Source organism: Lagenorhynchus albirostris, chromosome 6 (genome assembly GCF_949774975.1).
Source record: "Lagenorhynchus albirostris chromosome 6, mLagAlb1.1, whole genome shotgun sequence".
NCBI lineage: Eukaryota > Metazoa > Chordata > Mammalia > Artiodactyla > Delphinidae > Lagenorhynchus > Lagenorhynchus albirostris.
Window position 1 is genome coordinate 84,634,367 of NC_083100.1, and position 20,563 is coordinate 84,654,929.

General features: G+C 36.5%; 1 protein-coding gene across 1 annotated transcript; it reads right to left on the minus strand.

Moving 5' to 3' along the window:
- Positions 1-514: 514 nt before the first annotated feature.
- On the minus strand, positions 515-1,084 carry LOC132521844 (small ribosomal subunit protein mS33-like). Its single transcript, XM_060151512.1, has one exon. It carries the CDS (start codon positions 1,082-1,084, stop codon positions 764-766), a length of 321 nt encoding a protein of 106 aa, XP_060007495.1. The 3' UTR covers positions 515-763.
- Between the last annotated feature and the right edge of the window lie 19,479 nt (positions 1,085-20,563).

A 20,563-nucleotide genomic window follows, 5' to 3' on the forward strand; every position in this document is an offset into this window, starting at 1 on the left:
TACTGGGTCATATTTATGGTTTCTAGTTCCTTGTTACAATGGTCTGCATTTATATCAATAACCTTTCTTAATTCAGTTAGAATTTTTATTACCTCCTTTTTGAACTGGTAGACTGATAATCTTTTTGTCTGGTAGACTGATAATCTCTGTTTAATTATTTAGTCTTTTGGCGTTTTTTGTTGTTGTTTGTTTGTTTGTTGCAAAACATTGTATTACCAGGGCTGTGGTAGCTTGTATACAGCAGGTATTCAATACTTTCATACCAGGCACAGCCTTGTACCCCACAAATTTATCTTATAGATATTCTCAAAGGAGTAGGTGGAGAGGTGCATAAAGTTTGTGAGCTTGGTGGTGAGACAGTGGCTGAACAGCCAGAGAGATGAAAGAGTGTAGGGCTGGTTAAGTGGGGAAGCAAGAAGAGAGTAATAAGAATGCTCATTTAATGAGTTTCCCCTCCACCCCCCCAACATCCCATCCCCTCCCAAACAAGTCATTCAACAATAATCATGCATTCATTTCTTTGGGGAATAAGGTAAACCTCAGATTACAGAACCAAGGCAAATAATTTTGCAGAATTAGAATGTGTTCATGAAACAAGTCACAATTCAGCTGGATTAGACTTCAACATGGAGATGACTGTGTTCCTCCAAATAACCTTCAACTTAGGAAGCTTACACTCCTCCAGTATGTGGAAGGACAATAAATACACTTCCTCTTGCTCTCAGTCCCTGAGGGAAAAGTCTTCTCTCTTGATGGACCAACACTATTTCTTTTTCACTGTTCTTTTCCCTTCTCCTTTCCTTGGTTTCCACTTTCCACAAATCTTCTTCAGATGCAGCTGCTCATCCTGAAAGTCCTGATGCTCATCTCTGTAGAGGTCAAGAAAATATAGTGCTCCCATGAGTGCAAAATAAGTGTTGTGACTTAGATACCAGTCATAAGTCTCCTTCCTATTGGCCAAAGGCTGCTCACTAAACAGCTTCACCACTTGCATGGATTTGGAATCAGTAGGTCTGGCAACTTCACCAAACAACTGGGCACTCAGATGACTCATGTGAAAGGCATATTCTGAAACTGAAGACATTTCTTGAGCAGCAAGGAGAAAGAGTCCCTAGTCATGGCCTTCCTCTCCTTCACACCCCTTCTTTCAGGGGTTTTGTCTTGCTCTTTTAATTTGGAAGAGCTCCTCTGCCTTTTATTTTACTTAACTTTCTCTGTCTTTATGAATTTAGGAGAAATAGTTATCTGTTGTGTTCTTGAAGGGGTATTTTTATGTGGGAGCATCCCTATGTAGACTGTGTGTATCCAGTGTCTTTGGTGCAAGGGCTGTTTTTGATGTGGATCCCAACCTTGTCTTTCTTCAGGGTGTGCTGGTCACTTTCAACTTGATAGGGGTTGTAGTTAGTACTGGAGGATCTAAAGTCTTCACAGGGTGTCAGGTGGACTTCCTCTCTGTTCTGTGATGGTCACTGCCCTGTCACTGCTCCCCAGTTGCCTGAGCAGAAGCCCTGAGGATTGGGATTGAACAAGCTCTGTTCTCTTTGAATGCATATTTTGCCTCAGAGAAGGGGAATGCTGAAGTGAGATTTGTGCACTCAGAGCCCTGATTTTCTACATGTATAGGTGTCCATGGCTCAGCTCAGATGCAGCCCAAGGTTGGGTCTCTTCCCCTGTTATGGGCACCCTAGATCTAGTGCAAGTTTGTAGTGTGAAGTGGGCAGGGCAAGATCATACATTAGGCTGGGGCTGGGGGTCAGTGTGTTGTGGCTGCAGGAATTGAGGTGGCTGTGCTGCTGTCAGAGGTCAGTGCCAATCACGTTGGCACTGATTGAGCTACCACCAAAGTTTGCTGCCAGTGCCCTGCCTGGATCATACCCCAGAGTCCCCCAAGCCTCCTCTGAATCCCTAGATTGAGTCTTGTCCCAAAATCTGTCTGTACAAGTTCCAGTGCCCAGCTGCAGCATGGAGTATGTGGGGCCAGAGCATTTGCTCACCTAGGAGTAGGACTGTGGCTTGCTGACATGGTGGTTCCCAAGGTGCTCCTTGAGTAAGCACCAACAATGGTTGTCATCATCCCACACCCTGGGCCATCCCTGTATCCCCAGATTGAGTCTTTTCCCAGGGCCTGTCTGCCCCAGATCCAGTGCCAAGCTGTGGCATGGAGTGGGTTTGGCCAGAGCATTCACTCATTTGGGAACAAGGGACCTTGGTGTGCTGGTCACAGTGGTTACTGTGGTGCTGTTTGGATAAGTGCTGACAATGGTCGCAGCTTGCTCCACCTGGACCACATCCCAGGCCCCTGGGCTATCTCAAGTCTTTTCCCAGGACCCAGGGCCTAGATCCCACACCCCACTCAGATTGGGGAGCACCTCTAGGTGGCAGCCAGCTGCCAGTACAGAGCTCTTTTTGCCATTTGTTGACAAGTTGCACACTGTTCATGTGCAACCGTACACTGTTTGTGAGTGGAGTCTAGGCTTTTCCAGTCCCATCTGTCTCAGTGTTTCTCCCAGCAGACAGGGGAGCTTGTATCCTCTGTGTAGAATCTTAGGACTGGGATGCCCAGTCTGTGGCTCGACCCACTCACTCCCCCAGGGTGAGGGTCTGCCTGAGTGGACCTTCTTTTCCTTACGGATCCTCCTCAGGGTGCAAGTCCCAACACTTTGCCTTTTTTCCATCCTACCCAGTTACATGGAAAATTTTTTGCAGCTTTTCTTGTATAGGAGTTCTTTGCCAGTTTCCAGTTAGTTTTCTGTGAGAATTATTCCACATGTAGATGTAGTTTTGATGTGTTTGTAGGGGGAGGTGAGCTCCATGTCTTCCTCTTCCACCATATTGATTCAGCCTTCTCTCAGACTTTTGAACATAGATTGCAGAATCAAAATTCACTTCCACCCTGTACTGGGTAATGTTGGGCAAATCACTTAAGTTCTCTGTGATATAGTTATACCATGAGTCATATGAAGATAATAAAATTACCTTCCTTATAGATTTTTAAAATAATGTGAATTAATATTAATAAAATGCTTAGGACAGTGGCTCACATATAGCAAGAGCTATATAAATGTTTGCTATTTTAAAATCAATTACATAGCAAGAATAAATTCCAATAAGGTATGCTTTATACAGTATAAAAAGACTGATAGAATTGTGTTTGAGTTCTCATAGACTCAAAAGAGAGAGCCAGGAGATGATTGTGTGTGTGTGTGTTCGCGCATGTGCATGCGTGTATGTGTATGTTTGTCTATTTTGGCTCCTTCTTTAATATTGCAACTCTAGTTCACACTCCATTTAGCTAAATGAAAGATGTTTACACTTCCTTTAAGGCTGTTGCTCTTCCAGTCCCTCTGGCAGCAGATATAAGAGAATAACATCCTGCTTTGTGTGGCCAAAGATACCTCAGCTGCAAAAATGTTGTGCTGAATGCGTCTGAGGCAATAAAGGATGGGCTGCTCTAAGACTGTATCATGTTTGAAAGAAGTTTAGTCTTTACCTATCAATTTTCCATGCAGTTAGCTATTATCCTAAAACATTCCTAAACTCCCAGAATGCAGTCAGCAGCTTCAGGAACTGGCAACATTTATAAGCTCCAAGTAAGTGGTTTCATTCTGTTGATCCCCAGTTCCAAAGGATACATGCGGGTTTTGGTCACAACTGGAAACATCTGAATTTATATTTTAAGTGGAAACCTCATTTGCCATTTTAATGTATATGAAGATTGTAACAATTTTATGGAAGGGATATCTAAGAGTTTTATAAAAGTTAGAGACTCAATAGGTGATTTATTCCAACATTTTCCCCATTCCTCAACGATTTAGCATAAAGGACAGTAAAACTTCTAGTATTTTCATTAGGGTTATAAAAGTAGAACCTCTTCCCTGTCCTGGTCCCAATTCTTTTCAAAATGTTTGGGAAAAGGACAGTTCTCTATAAATTAGTTCTTTTTATAATAATTATGTATTAAAACCATCCCCAAACTCAGTGACTTACTTCTGTCATAGTCTGCAGATCTCTAAAGTTGGGCTGATCTTGGCTAGGATAAGTTGGACTTGGCTCCAATATGTAGGTTGGGTTCAGATCTACTTCACATCTCTCTTGTCTTCTTTGGACTGGCAGTAATACATATTTAAGGCATTTCCCTTCATACTGAAATACAGGAGTGTGAGAACACAAGCTCTACAGTATAAGCATATTTCAAGGGTCACACCATACTATTCTCTAATATCCAATTTAAGTCAAGGAGTGGGAAAGTACATTCTACCCACCATAGTATTAAGCTGGGGATGGGTATAAGAAAAGAGTGAGTATTTGTTGAAAAATAATTTTGCAAGCTACATGAACAAATCTGGATAACCAACTCAGTTTTCAGAGTAAGAAGTACCAGGATGATTGTTTCCAGGGCTTGATATTGGTTCAACTTGTCTTTAAGAAGTATAGACAGGGGACCTCCCTGGTGGTCCAGTGGTTAAGACTCCGTGCTTCCATGGGATGGGGCATGGGTTCGATTCCTGCTCGGGGAACTAAGATCCCACATGCTGCAGGGCATGGCAAAACAGAACAAAACAAAAAAAGAAAAAAGAAGTACAGACACATGTACTTTGTTAAAATATACTCTCTTCTCAAGGCCCTTGGCCCACACACTCCTTGCATCACTGTAAACACTTGGTGCCAGAAAATCATCCTTGATTCATGCCTTGGGCCATAAAAACTTAAAACGGCTTCTACTCTTCTCTAAAAACTGATTCTTCAATCTTCTGGCTTCTTCCTACCACTCTTCATACCATGAAACCATAATTCATAATTATCAGAAATCTCTAAATTGCCAATCCAAATAGTTTTACTTTAAGTCTTCTGAATTCAAGAAAGTTTAATGAGTTATTACTTTATGAACCATAAACTGCAATAGATGGTAGAGATGCAAGACTGAACCACAGTTATGATCTCTGCTCTCATGGAAAGGAAATATAGTTGGGAATACATACAGATAGGCTATTGTATATTACCATATGAAAACTTCTGTGATAACAGATGAGCAGAGCAGGAAAGGTAATGGAAGAGAGGTATCAGTAGAAGAAAATTGGGGTTCTGGCTTTAGGAAGTGATATCTAAATTGATACCGGAAAGATGGGTGTGATAAAAGGATGGGATGTGTATATGTGAGTGGGTTAGGGTTCTCTAGGCCAAAGAACCCCAAATGTATTGAAGTCAATAAATGTTAAATGCTTGAAAAAATGAAAAATATAGAATTCATTGGTTCAACTAATTTATCCTTTAACAAATATTTACTGGGTTTCTGGAATGTTCTAGACACAGTTCTAAGTGCTGGGATTCAAGCAGATAAAACATAAAACAACAAAAAATATTGTGTGTGAGATAGTAACTCTTCTGGAGAAAGTTCAAACAAGAAGGGTAATATAAGTTGTCAGAGTGAAAGTCAGATTCCATTTTAAATAAGTAGGTCAAGGAAAAGCCTCACTAAGAGATTGACTAAAGAGATGAGAGAGCAGGCATACAAAGAATTAGGTGCAGAGCACTCCATGCACAAAAAAGAGCAAGTAAAAGGCTTGCAGTGAAGTAGTGGTTGGTGCATTCCAGGAACAGCTAGGAGGCCTGTGTGATTGAGTAAAGTAAGGAGCAAGAGAGTGATGCAATTTGACCTATGTTTTAATAGGTTCATTCTGACAGCTTGGTGAAAAATAGGATGTAGAAAATGTGTAAGTTAGATAGTATAAATGATGTAACAAACCCCCAAATCTCAGGGGCTTAATAAAATATGTATTTATCATTCATAACAAAACCCAATGTGGATGTTTCTGGGTGGGCAGGTTTCTTGATCACTCTCTTCCAATTAGTGACACAGGGGTCCATATTCTTTCCATCTTGCAATGGAAGAGTCTTCTGCAAAAAGACTCCATGGTTTCTGGAGAAGAGGAAGCGAGCATAAGAAATGAGTACTGCATAATTAATAACCTTGCCTTCCATGGGCTAGAATTATCCACATGGCTCCACCTATTTGCTAGGAGTCGGGGAAATTTAGTTCTTGGTTGGGCATTCACCTTCAAGTAAAACATACACATAAACCTAGCCATTTCTACCATATGAAATAAGAACAAAGGAAGGAAAATCAGTTTGGAGGCTATTGCAATAATATGTGTGTGAACAGATAGGGATTAGACTAGAAGCCTTACAATGGAAGTGGTTGTAATCTGGATATATTTTGAATATAGCACTAACAAACAGGATATGCTTACTGATTTGATGTGGAATGAAAAGAAAAGGGGAGAAATCAAGATTGACTTTAAGATATTTGGCCTAGGCAATAGGAAGAACTAAATGTCCATAATAGAGATGATGAAGAGTGTAGACATTTTCTGGGAGACGATGAAGAATTGTATTTGGATTTGTTAAATTTGACTTGCCTACTAGATATTTAAGGACAGGTAAGCACTATGCAGTTGGATTTATTAGTATGCAATACATGGGACAGGTCTTGGATGGACATAAACATTTGGTGATATATAGCCTATTCATAATATTGGAAGCCATAAGTCTTGAGAAAGCTTAGGTGAAAACAGAGAGGTTCAAAAAGAAGGCTTGAAGAAGATGAAAAATCAACACAGTAAACAGAAGGAAAGCAACGATTAAGGTAGGAGAAAAACTAACAGATGTGACACTCTGCAAGTCAAATGAAGAAAGTGTTTCAAGGAAAATATCATGACTCATAATGTCTATTGCCAATGATAGGTTCAATAAAGTGAGATCTAAAAATTAGCTGTCAGATTTGGGTCTGAAGGTCATTGATTTCCAGTTCTGGTAGAAAGGTGGGTGTAAAAGCCTGATTGGAGTGGGTTCAAAGAAAAAGAAACATTGGAGGCAGCAAATATAGACACCTTTTTGGTGAGTTTTGCTGTAAAGAAAAATAGAGAAAGGGACTAGTAGTTATAGGGCAAAATAAAAAGAAGCATTCACTTGTTTTTAGATAAAATTGTGGGCAATTAAGTGCATGTTTGTATGTTATCAGAAATGATCCAGAATGCCGAGGAAAAGTTCATGATTAAAAAGAGGAGAGAACTGGTGGTGTGAGATCCTTCATTATACAAGAAGGTATGAGATCTAATGCATAAGTAAAGGGTCTGGCTTTAGCCAAGAGCACAGAAAGAAGAGGAAACATTGAGTAGATGGTGGTGGGTGAATAAATATGGCAGTCGGAGTCCCAGGAGGTCTTTTCCAATTGCTTCAGTTCTTGCACTAAAATAGGAAGCAAGGTTGTTATCTAGGTGAGTGATGATGGAGGATGAGTTGCTGAAAACTGAGCAAAATAAATAGTCATTTAGGAATGTGAAAGAATGAAAGCACTAGAGGAAAGTAGTGTGATTGCCTGACAACATTAAGGGCCCACTTGAGTTTAAATTAATTAAGATTGAGGCTTTGCCAATTAAGTGCCAGGAGGAGAGAAGAGGGCAAGAGAAATGAGGATATATGTAAGGAAATGATTATGATAATGGACCATGGAATTAAGCCAGATATGATAATAAGTAAGGATTTAGGGGAGTGAGGAAAAATGAAAACATGGTGGGATGTTTGAATGTGTCGAAGAAGTTGGAGTTGAGAAACTAGCTGTAACTCTATGCCATGGTGCTGCAAGAATGAGAGATTCTGAATTGATATTATGGAAAGAGTTGAGTTATTGGTAACAGCAAGGTCTAACATACGACGTTAGGAGTGGGTGACTGAAAAAAGGCAGAGGCCAAAATCATTGGAAGGGAGCTCAAGACATGGAGACACTAGGGTATCAGTAGGATCATCTATGACTATGTGGATACTGAAATCCTCAGAAATTACATCAGGAGTGTTATTGAAAAAAATGACAAGCTTACAAATTAAACTTAAGCAAGGAGGGAGAGGGACTCATTTCATCTGTTAAAACAAAAAACAAAAAAACCTATAACATGGAGGGGTACTGGATGAGATAGTCAGGTGATCTGAGTCTCAAAGCTGGGTGTTTTCTGGAAGAAAGGAGAACCCACCACATTCTAGAAGGGAGCTGACTTAACTCTCAATTGTTTAAGGAAGCAACTGAAATCTTGTCTTCCTGATGAATCCAAGAGCCACAGAGCCTGTTAGTTTATTTACCTGTAATCTTCAATACTTTCAGTTTAGAATGTAGTGTTATATATGCCTATATCAATATATTCTATCACATGAGCATAATACCACACCACAATTGAGAGAGTCACCATCCTGAGTTCAAAGTCCAGTTCTATTTGTGACCGGCAATTTACTTCACTTCTCATGTCTCAGCCCCCTTTCAAGTAGAAGTGAAGTAATAATAGTACAAAGCTCAGGGGTTGTTATGAGGACTTAGTAAATTATGTAAAGCCAATGAAGCAAATGCTAAGTTAACTTACACAATATTGAGTTCGCAGACAATTTAATAGTTTAACATACATTGTGAATTTTTAAGAGAGAGCTGTATTATCTGAAATAGAAGAGATTTGAATCCACACAGATACACATTTGAATTCTATCTCAGCTTCTTACCAGTTATGCCATATTGGGCAAGTTATTTAATCTTTTAAAAATAGATGCATCTATAATATCTATTTTACAGAGTTGATGAGAGTGAGATGGCTTAGAACACAGAGGCTAATTCTTATTTCATGTATGAACTAGATTAGTAAGTTTGTCACTTGATATGTATTATAACATGTAAAGCATATGTTTTAATTATTAGATAAAATAATTAATCTAGCAGGTTACACAGAACCTTCAGTGGGGGCATATATAAGCAACGGTGGAGTGTAAAAATAGTGATTAAACATTATTGATTTGAATATTATCACAGAAGTATTTCTGGCTAAAATTTTTGTCTAAATTATAGATAAGCTATCTATAAGTCATATAATTTCCTACCTGGGGTCCTACTTCACTGAAAAGAAAAAGTTTATTGTGGAACTCCATCTTCTTTTTTGTACTCCCTGTTCCATGTGCCTCAACAGTAAACAGCATAATTAAAAATATATTTTAATGGATGTAAACTTATCCTTTATCCAGATTAAATCCTTGTTAACTCTGGGATGAACAACTGGTTTCTTTCTTCTGACAGGGAATTATGTCCTAAAGATATCCATCAGTCTACAGCCCCTCCTCCATCTCCTGTAACTGTCCCTTTGTTCTGAGCAGTGGTTCCATTATACACTGCTGGAGTATGTATGACACCAACACCTGGAAACACTTTCTTATTCAGGAGTCGAGTGTTAAGGCTTTGAAGGCTCAAGAGTTCAGTGGATGTTTATGAGAAGAAATCTGAAGGACACACCATTGGTCCCTAGTGTGATAGAGCTGTTTAGATACTATCCTCATTTTTGGACTGAAACTTCAAGTATATACAGTTGAGGAAAACTGGGACTTCTCTGAGTTTTATTCTATGAAATAACAGGAATAATTGTTATGACAAAAACATAATGGCTAAAAAAATGACTGGAAGCTATTCTGAAGAAATAGTTTTCATGTCTCAATAAAATAATCCAGGAAGGATTAGAGGTGAATTCTTTAAGACCACAATGTCTCTCACTCTTATTAGCACTTTGTAATTTAACTATCCTGCTTGGAACTACACAAAGATGACTTGCAGTATGGATAATGTATAACTTTAGCGTTCAGTAATCACATGTATTATCAGACAATACATAATGTTATTTGTGTTTTATATTTTAAAGTGGCATAGAAAGTACTGAGTAAAAGAATTCATCAGAAGTGTTGACAAGATTTTTAATTCCTTCTGTTTCCTTTGGTATTTTTCTTAAATAGGATATATAAGCAATGTAACCCATATGTAAAACACACCTCAGTTTGTTTATTCTGCTTTTTTATTGCACATTTGAAAATTAATAATTCAATGTTCTAATATTAGCTGTCATCTTAGCTGTGATAAAATTAATTCATCAAAATGATATCAAACAAATGGTGCCTTTTTTGTTCTAGATGAGGAGTCCTTTCAGCTTTGAGAAACTACAACTGGTAAATCTATTTTTTATTTTAGGTCAAATATTTAAACATTTAAGCTATAATTTTAATGTTTTAATTTTAAATATATAAATCTGCATATATCACAAGTGATGCTGAAAAAACCACCTTTCTCTTGTTATAGTTGGTTGTTCCTGCCCTTGCTCATTTCTTGGCAGATAAGCATTCTTTAGAAAAAAGCACAATAAAAGTGTCATGTTTTGGAAAAGTTGAATATAAATGATTTCTCCTTGGGTTCTGGTCAATGTTGTGCTCTGCCTTTTACAGGCTAGAATTCACTGTAGTGAGTGATGGATACGTCAGAGTTTGAAACTTTTTTTCTGAGAATAATTATATATTTTCTGAGAAAAGGACTTTTTGTGAATCTATTTGAATGTACTTTAAGTTAAAATATTGTGATTGTAAAATATTTTCAATTAAAAATGTGATTTTTAAAATACTTGCTTTCAAGATTCTTCATATTTTTCATTTTTTTTTTTTTTGCTGTACACGGGCCTCTCACTGTTGTGGCCTCTCCTGTTGCGAAGCACAGGCTCAGCGGTCATGGCTCACGGGCCCAGCCACTCCGCGGCATGTGGGATCTTCCCGGACTGGGGCACGAACTCGTGTCCCCTGCATTGGCAGGTGGATTCTCAACCACTGCACCACCAGGTTAGCCCTTTCCTCATTTTTTTAAGGAGAGAAACTCTTTCCAATTTATAGTTATTGTTTTGGGGATCCTAGGATTGGAAGTGATAACAGTTTATTAAAATCCCACCTGGGGCTCCTTGGTGGCACAGTGGTTGAGAATCTGCCTGCCAATGCAGGGGACATGGGTTCGAGCCCTGGTCTGGGAAGATCCCACATGCTGTGGAGCAACTAGGCCCGTGAGCCACAACTACCGAGCCTGTGCTCTGCAACAAAAGAGGCCATGATAGTGAGAGGGCCGTGCACCACAATAAAGAGTGGCCCCTGCTTGCCACAACTAGAGAAAGCCCTTGCACAGAAAAGAAGACCCAACACAGCCAAAAATAAATAAATAAAAATGTTACCATTCTTTAAAAAAATCCCACCTGTTTCATTCCCACATTTTTGTGGGGGAAGGGAGAGTCACCAGGAGGCATTTGTGGTGTAGAGCAAAAGACTACACAGCCCAGAATTCACATAAGACCCTATATAATTCCAATATAAGTGGTCCACTCAGGGTGATGATCTATCCCAACTGGACTAGATTACCCCAGCATTGTTCTTAATACTAGTAGTAAACATTAAAAGTGCCCCCTTTAACTCTTGAACGTGTTTGGGTTTGGATGATAATATGGTCACCCTACCCATAGACCACATTTTGAGAAACACACAATCCTTGTCTCAATAAAGCATAGCTCCCAAGTTTCAAAGAAGCATTTCGATGTTGTAGATTAGAACTGGCTGTCAAGTTAACAATCAACTTCTATACCTTGAAATGGTTGTCTTCTTCCTGGTCCTCCCTCCCTGCTGACACTTACCAGTGTCTTCTTTGCTGTGTTCTTTTTAAAAATACATTTAAACCCCATTAGTTTATGTTTGGATTATTCAAATAAGCATGTACTTCAAAGATACTAGCACTCACATTAAAATATAGAGTTTTTCACTTAGCTGATTTACTTTTAAGTACATAAACAAATTCTCATAGGTTTACAGGCTATGTGCAAAAGACCCTGATAAATTTGCCAATCAGAACAAAGTAAGAGGACATATTAAAAACAGAGGAATTTACGGTCTTCTATCCTTTCCTCCTACTTTTGACAAATTAAGTAGGTGTCTTCACAGCAAAGAGAAGCTGTCCAAAAAGTTTTTCCTCCTCATTTGGTACAACTTGTTTCATTATAATTAATTAATCACATTTTCTCTTTAAGGATTCTAATTCAACAACTATTGAGTCACCGATACATAGGATCTAACACAGCTCCTTCCATTGATGCCAAGAAAAGGAAGTATAGTCCATTCTCTTGAGAAGAACATCATCTAGTATAGCAAGTGGATAAACATTTCTTTAAACTCATGTATGTTATATTGGAGTCATATGTAAAATGCCATGGGAACACAAAAGTTGGTTAAACTCATTTGATTTTTACCTTAAGAAATGCAGCAGTATCTATCTTTTTTCATAGACAGATAGATAGGTAATGGAACATTTTGCCAGGGAATCCATTAACAGCCAATTCTAGTTGAAGACAGTACTGATGTTTTACAAAAATGAGATTTTTCACTGAAGCTTGATTTGACCAACAACATTTGTTGAATAAGGACCGACTATGTGCAAACTATTTTCCTTGGCAATGAAGGTGATATAAAAGTCATACTCTTTGCCCTCCAAATGCTTAAAGAAATACATGTAAAGAGAAGAGCTTAGTTAAGACACTAGGTTTGAGACAAAGACAAATTTCCCGTTGGCTGGGAAAAAAGCATGACAATCTGTAATAATGAAGGTCATATTCCAGCTTTGACTTTATAAGATTTTGTAGATTTGCAACAATTTTTCTGTGATAACTAACTTTCTAATCAAAATATTCATTGAATAAAATGTTCTGACAAAGATAATGAATGACTCATTGATCTTTTCTGTTCTCTTGGGTTTTGTTTGTTCACTTTACACATATTGGAATATAGGTCTATGCCCTACTCAGTAATTCATTTTATTTAGGGCTCCAACAGTCTCCCCTGATGTGACCATACTTCATATCCCTGGGCCTTATGCACATATTTTTGCAATTTAACAATCCCTAATTAACTACACATGCTTTCTAAATATAACTACACATGCTTTCTAAATATTCTTCAATGTCTAGTATGCTCTACCATTTCACATTTGATGAAGCAACAACCTGCAGGGCAGAGATCATAGGTTTTGTGAATTCTTCATTTATGTCTCCTACCCATATGTGGTCTTCCATAGATACTGGACCACCTTTTTATTATATCAAACTGAGTTGAGGGATTGAGAAGTCTCAAGAATCTGAAGTCAGGCATTATAGGGGAATAACAGATCTGCTCACTAATTAAACATTAGTGAGGATACTATAATACTAGAGAAAAAGATAGGCAGAACACTCTTTGCCGTAAATTGTAGCAATATTTTTTTGGCTCTGTCTCCTAAAGGAATAAAAGAAAAATAAATGGGTCCTAGTTAAAGTTAAAATTACTGGCCAATATCACAGATGAACATAGATGCAAAAATACTCAACAAAATACTAGCAAACCAACTCCAACAATACATTAAAAGGATCATACACCATGATCAAGTGGGATTTATCCCAGGGATGCAAGGATTCTTCAGTATCCACAAATCAATCAGTGTGAAACACCACATTAACAAACTGAAGAATAAAAATCATATGATCATCTCAATAGATGCAGAAAAAGCTTTTGACAAAATTCAGCATGATAAAAGCTCTCCAGAAAGTGGGAATAGAGGAAACCTACCTCAATATAATAAAGGTCATATATAACAAACCTACAGGTAACATCATTCTCAATGGTGAAAAGCTGAAAGCATTCCCTCTAAGATCAGGAAAAAGAAAATGATATCCATTGTCACCACTTTTATTCAACGTAGTTTTGGAAGTCCTAGCCACAATAATCAGAGGAAAAAAAGAAATAAATCTAAAAAAGAAATAAAAGAAATCTAAATTGGAAAAGAAGAAGTAGAACTGTTACTATTTGCAGATAACATACCATACACAGAAAATCTTTAAGATGCTACCAGAAAACTACTAGAGTTCATCAATGAATTTGATGAAGTTGCAGGATACAAAATTAATACTCAGAAATCTGTTTCATTTCTACACTAACAGCAAAAGATCAGAAAGAGAAATTAAGGAAACAATCTAATCTACCACTGCATCAAAAAGCATAAAATACCTAGGAATAAACCTACCTAAGGAGACAAAAGAACAGTACTCTGACACTGATGAAAGAAATCAAAGATAACACAAACAGGTGGAAGGATACACCATGTTCTTGGAAGAATCAATATTGTTAAAATGACTACACTACCCAAGGCAATCTACAGATTCAATGCAATCCGTAACAAATTACCAATGGCGATTTTCACCATAGAATAAAAAACTTTAAAATTTATATTGAAACACAAAAGACCCTGAATAGCCAAAGCAATCCTGAGAAAGTAAATGGAGAGGGAGGAATCAGACTCCCTGACTTCAGACTATACTACAAAGCTACTGTAATCAAAAAGTATGGTACTGGCACAAAAACAGAAATATAGGTCAATGGAACAGGATAGAAAGCCCAGAAATAAACTCATGCACTTATGGTCAATTAATTTATGACAAAGGAGGCAAGAATATACAATGGAAAAAAGACAGTCTCTGCAATAAGTGGTGCTGGGGAAACTGGACAGCTACATGTAAAAAAAAAAAAATTAGAATATTCTCTAACACCATACATAAAAATAAACTAAAAACGGATCAAAGAACTAAATGTAAGGCTGGACACCATAAAACTCTTAGAGGAAAACATAGGAAGAACACTCTTTGACATAAATCACAGCAATATCTTTTCTGATGCATCTCCTAGAGTAATCAAAATAAAAACAAAAATAAACAAATGGGACCTAATAAAACTTAAAACTTCTGCACAGTGAAAGAAACCATAAAGCAAAAAGGCAATCAACAGAATGGGAAAAAATATCTGCAAATGAAGCAACAGACAAGGGATTAATCTCCCAAATGTACAAACAGTTCATGTGGCACTATGTGAAACAACTATGTGAAACAACTATGTGAAAAAACAACCTAATCAAAAAATGGGCAGAAGACCTAAATAGACACTTCTCCAAAAGAGATATCCAGATGGCCAACAGACACATGAAAAGATGATCAAAGTCACTAATTATCAGAGAAATGCAAATCAAAACTACAATGAGGTATCTCCTCACACCAGTCAGAATGGCCATCATCAAAAAGTCTACCAACAATAAATGCTGGAGAGGGTGTGAAGAAAAGGAAACCCTCCTACACTGTTGGTGGGAATGTAAATTGGTAAAACTACTATGGAGGACAGTATGGAGGTTCCTTAAAAAACTAAAAATAGAGCTACCATATGATACAGCAATCCCACTCCTGGGCATATATCTGGAGAAAACTGTAACCCAAAAAGATAACACACACCCCAGTGTTCATTGTAGCACTATTTACAATAACCAAACCATGGAAGCAACCTAAATGTCTATCAACAGAGGAATGGATAAAAAAGTTGTGATACCTATATACAATGGAATATTACTCAGCCATAAAAAAGAATGAAATAATGCCATTTGCAGCAAGATGGATGAACCAAGAGATTATCATATGAAGTGAAGTCAGTCAAAGATAAATATAATATCACTCATATGTGGAATCTAATTTTAAAAAATACACAAATGAACTTATATACAAAATAGAAACAGACTTACAGATATTGAAAACAAACTTATGGTTACCAAAGGGGAAATGTGGTGTGGGGGAAGGATAAATCAGGAGCTTGGGATGAATATACACATACTACTACATGTAAGGTAGATAACCAACAAGGACCTACTGGGTAGCACAGGGAACTATACTTAATATTCTGTGATAACCTCTATGAGAAAAGAATCTATAAAAGAATGAATATATATGTAAAACTGAGTCACTTTGCTGTACACCTGAAACTAACAACATTGTAAATCAACTATACTTCAATAAAATTAAAATATAAAAAATAGATAATAAAAATAATAAAAGCTTTTTCACAGCAAAGGAAACCATCGACAAAACTGAAAAGACAACATACCAAATGGGAGAAAATATTTCTAAATGATGCAACAAACAAGGTGTTGATACCCAAAATGTGTAAACAGTTCATATAACTCAATATTGAAAAAATAAACCCAATTAAAAATAGAAATGAATAGACATTGTTTCCAAAGTGGAAATGCAGATGGCCGACAGGCACATAGAAAGATTGCTCAACATCACTAATCATCAAGGACATGCACATGAAATCCACAATGAGATACCAACTCACACCTGTCAGAATGACTATCATCAAAAACAACCCAAATGACAAATGTTGGTGAGTACGTGGAGAAAAGAACACTTGTACACTGTTGGTGGGAATGTAAATTGGTGCAGCCACTGTGGAAAACAGTATGTAAGTGTCTCAAAAAACTAAAAATAGAACTACCACATGACCCAGCAATTCCACTCCTGGGTATATATCTGAAAAAAAACAAAAATTTGAAAAGATACATGCACCCCAATGCTCATAGCAGCATTACTTACAATTGCCAAGATATGGAAACAACCTAAGTGTCCATCAACAGATGAATGAATAAAGGAGATGTGATCTACATATATATATAAATATATTTATATTTATATAATATAAATATATATATGTGTGTATATATATCACACACACACACACAACGGAATACTACTCAGCATAAATGAAGAACGAAATTCTGCAATTTGCAGCAGCATGGCTGGATTTGGAGGGCATTATGCTAAGTGAAATAATTCAGAAAGAGAAGGACAAATACTGTATCATATCATTTATATGTGGAATCTAAAAAATACAACAAACTAGTGAATATGACAAAAAAGAAGCATATGCACAGATATAAGAAAAAACTAGTGATTACTAGTGGCAGGGGCAAGTGGGGAGTGGGAGATACAAACTCTTGGGTATAAGATAGGCTCAAGAATGTACTGTATAACACAGGGAATATAGCCAATATTTTGTAATAACTGTAAATGGAAAGTAATCTTTAAAATTGTATAAAAATAAAAAATTTAAAAACATATTTTGTGTTACAGTATGCAAGTGCTACATTCTGAATGTTTATGTTCCCCCAAAATTCGTATGTTGAAATCCTAATGCACAATGTGATGATATTAGTCAATGGGAAGCTTTGGGGGTGATTAGGTCATGAGATTGATGTCCTTATAAAGGAGACCATAGAGAGCTCCCCTGCCCACTTCCACCCTGTAAGGATTCAATGAGAAGTCTGCAGACTGGAAAAGGGCCCTCACCCAACCATGCTGGCACCCTGATCTCAGATTTCTATCCTCCAGAACCATGAGAAATAAGTTTCTGTTCTTTATAAGCTACCCAGTCTATGATACTTTGTTATAGCAGCCTGAATGAACTACGACAGACTGGAACCTTGGAGCACACGGGAGCTATAAAGATGAAGAAGATACTAGTAAACCAAGCAATTATAGTTCATGCTTAGGAATCACATTTCAAGTGATGTTGGGTCAAAAATTGAACAAAATTTCTCTTCAGCATCAAACATTCTCTCATTTGTTTCTTTGTCTCTGAGGCAGATAAATAAAAGCTAAAATGAAGAACTTTGATAGTGTATGATTGAAAAATGTGTCTTACGGAGACAGGAACATTGCCATTATCTAGTATAGAGGTTAGGTTCTCAGGACTACTATGTAGAATTATTTTCTTCCATATACCCTCACAGTATAATAAGATCCCATAATATTTAAAACTGGCAAGTCAAATTTGCTTAGGAAATTTCAAAATTACAAACTTTTTGATCAGACGTTTTTCTCTTCCTATCAACTACATACATTTACTGAGCTTCATTTTTTGTTAGTATCAAAAGCTATTGATTTGCAAGATAAATATTGAGCTGACCTTGCTTTCACCTCGGTTTATATTTACTTCTTAAGTCAAATCTAGAAACTGATCTGACAGCAGTCAATATTAGTTTAAAATTCTTAAAATAGCAGTTTGCTGTAAGGTAATAATTCAGTATTTTATAGATTCTGCCTCAAAGAAATAACAAGGCAATGTAAGTTACCAATTTGCTAGATAAAACTATTTCTGTGTCATCTGGTTTCAAACATGAGGATCTCACTCATGCCAAAGAACATCTTTAATGTATCTTCTAATCTCTGACCCAAAGTATTTCAAATACTTTATCCCACTTGCTCGTGGCAATTGAACACCAGTGCCTTGCTTTGCTTCTAATTATAATTAAGCTATATAATTATTCTCTAAATGACTGATGCTTTCTGTTGGGCCCAGTTCCCTCTGGACTGAATTTTACCTAGAGGTATAATAAATATAGTCAACAGCCATAATGGACTTTGGAAGTTAAAGGTAATAATATATTTGTTACCTCATTAATCAGCTTGTTTTTATCTTTTCAGAGTCTAGGAGATATAAAGCCACAGGTCAAAATTTGCATATATTTATACTATAGAGAAAGAAGGTAAGCTTAGGGGCCTGGTCATAACCAAAGTAATATATTCTACAATTTATTACTTTTGTTAAGGCCATAGCACTCGTCTTTTACTTACACTATGTCCCAGTGCTTTGGGGGATGGATGACATACTCATACTACAGAATTCCATAATGCAATCACCTAAAAGGTATTTTTTAAAAAAAACTTAAACCTTAATTTTCCACCTAAGTAACAAATAAGGAAATTTTGTTTTTGAAATAACCTATACCCAATTATGTTCTAAAGAAACAGGTTGTAATATAAAAATATATTTAATCAGACAACCATTTAGGAATTGAGTCTAAATAGCATGGAGATAGATGATGAGGTCAAAACAAAAAACATGTTATATAGTTTTCATTTCACCAGTTAAATGCATCCTACTGTAGGACATTTCAAAGTGTAATATGGGATAGAAGTTATTCATAATCTTTCAAAAGTTTAGTGCATTCTTAGTGAATGACCATCTAACTAGAGCATAATCATGCTAACTGGCCAAACCATGGAAGGAAGATATTGCTTCAGGAAGGAACAATTGCTTCAGGAAATACTGACACCCACTTGAAATCACATTAGAAAACCTTATGAGTGCAAAGTTAATAATCCTTCCAGTACATTTTAAAGAATTTGAGGACAGCTGTGTCTTGTTTATATTCACATCATTACATGCTTAGCACGTATGTGGCTCTCAAATTCGTATGCTTACCATAACAAACTTATGCAGATGGTTTTTATTCTACATTAATTAACCATCTTTGGGGTTCTTTAGTCAAGTGCTAAATCTAGATTTAGAAGGGACTAGTAAATACAGTGGCTAACTCTATCATGAAGAAAACCCCGCTGGTAAATATTAGAATGGTAAGGTTAGTATTATTCTTTCATTTATTAACTTTTAATCCCACTGTTCTTACAAGCTGCTATTTCTTTTTATCCTGAACTACTTCTTATAATCTATTCCAGCTCCATGATTGTGTGTTTATACTGAATTTAGCATTAGAAGAAATATTCATTATGATACCTAATTGAAAAGAGCATGTAGATGAGGTATTTTGAAATGATCAAAATGCAACTGGTAATAAGTATGTAACTGATAAGTTTTGATAGGATTATTTTATGCTATTTTATTTAGTTTTTATGTTACTAACTCATGTCCAAAAGGATAAAAAATATTCAAGGGAAGTCTTCATCTAATTATTCAGTTCTCTCATATATCTAAGAAACTGAAAATGGTTAGAGAGAGACAGTTATTTCCAGAGAATTAGCATTTGAAATTCAACAAAATGAATTCTCTTTTTACCTAGAATTCTTTATATTTTTTGTACTTAGTTTTGGTTAACAGAATGCTGCTTACAGTATCTCTCATTTGTGTAAGTGAAAAACAACTATGTTTTTATTACTTAAAATATTACAAAAAGGGACAATATGCTAAAAATATGCAGTGAACAAATATCATCTGTACAGACTGGAAGAGAACCTTCATAAATTAACCTTATTAGTGCATTACTGTAAGCGAATGCCAAAAACGCTCCTAATTTGCATTAAGATAGATTTTTCAGGTTGGCTGCATGATTTAATTAAAGAAAAGATTAAGAATCATTAAACAAGCTGCTCTACCTTGCAATAACAGAATTCATATCTGATTCAGGTTAACGAAAACACAGATGGTGATTCAGTAACTGTTGAGTTGCTGTAACAGAATGAAAATGATCCCATTAGTTCTCTGGAAATGTGAGGGAATTTGGAAATTAGTATGCAGATACGTTGTATGGTGCTAGACAGCTTGGTCTGCTCGGATCATCGCTGATTATACTTTGTTTGGGTTGGCAACACTGAACTTAATAAATGAAAAAATGTTCCAGTATACCACAGTTGGAAACTGTTCAAGGTTGAAATAGGTGTGCAGGCTTTCAAAAGGAGAGAGTTAAGTAAACAAATGTCAATCAATTCAGAGCTGGAAACTTTTTTTTTCTTTAAAGAATGTGTCTGTTCTTGAGAAGCAAGTGTCATAAAAATGGAAACCCTTTACTGGATACATATGTCCGTGTGGTATTTATTATTACAAAAGTATTTTAAATGCATAGTACCAGGTTAAGGGAGATGTGCAAGCATTTAAATAGCTTTTTTTTTTCTGGCAGAAATAGAAAAATTCAGTCACTATAAGGATTATTATATTTTTCACAAAAAAATCAATATAATTCTGATGGAAAATGTTATGACAGGATAAAAGAAAAGTGTAAGTATAATGGCTATTGAAAGTTTAAAGGTGTCAATAAGGACCACAAAGTAATCCTCAA

Excerpts from the sequence above, each read along its gene's own strand:
- LOC132521844 (XM_060151512.1), bottom strand. The coding sequence starts at position 1,084 with ATGTCTTCAGTTTCAGAATATGCCTTTCACATGAGTCATCTGAGTGCC.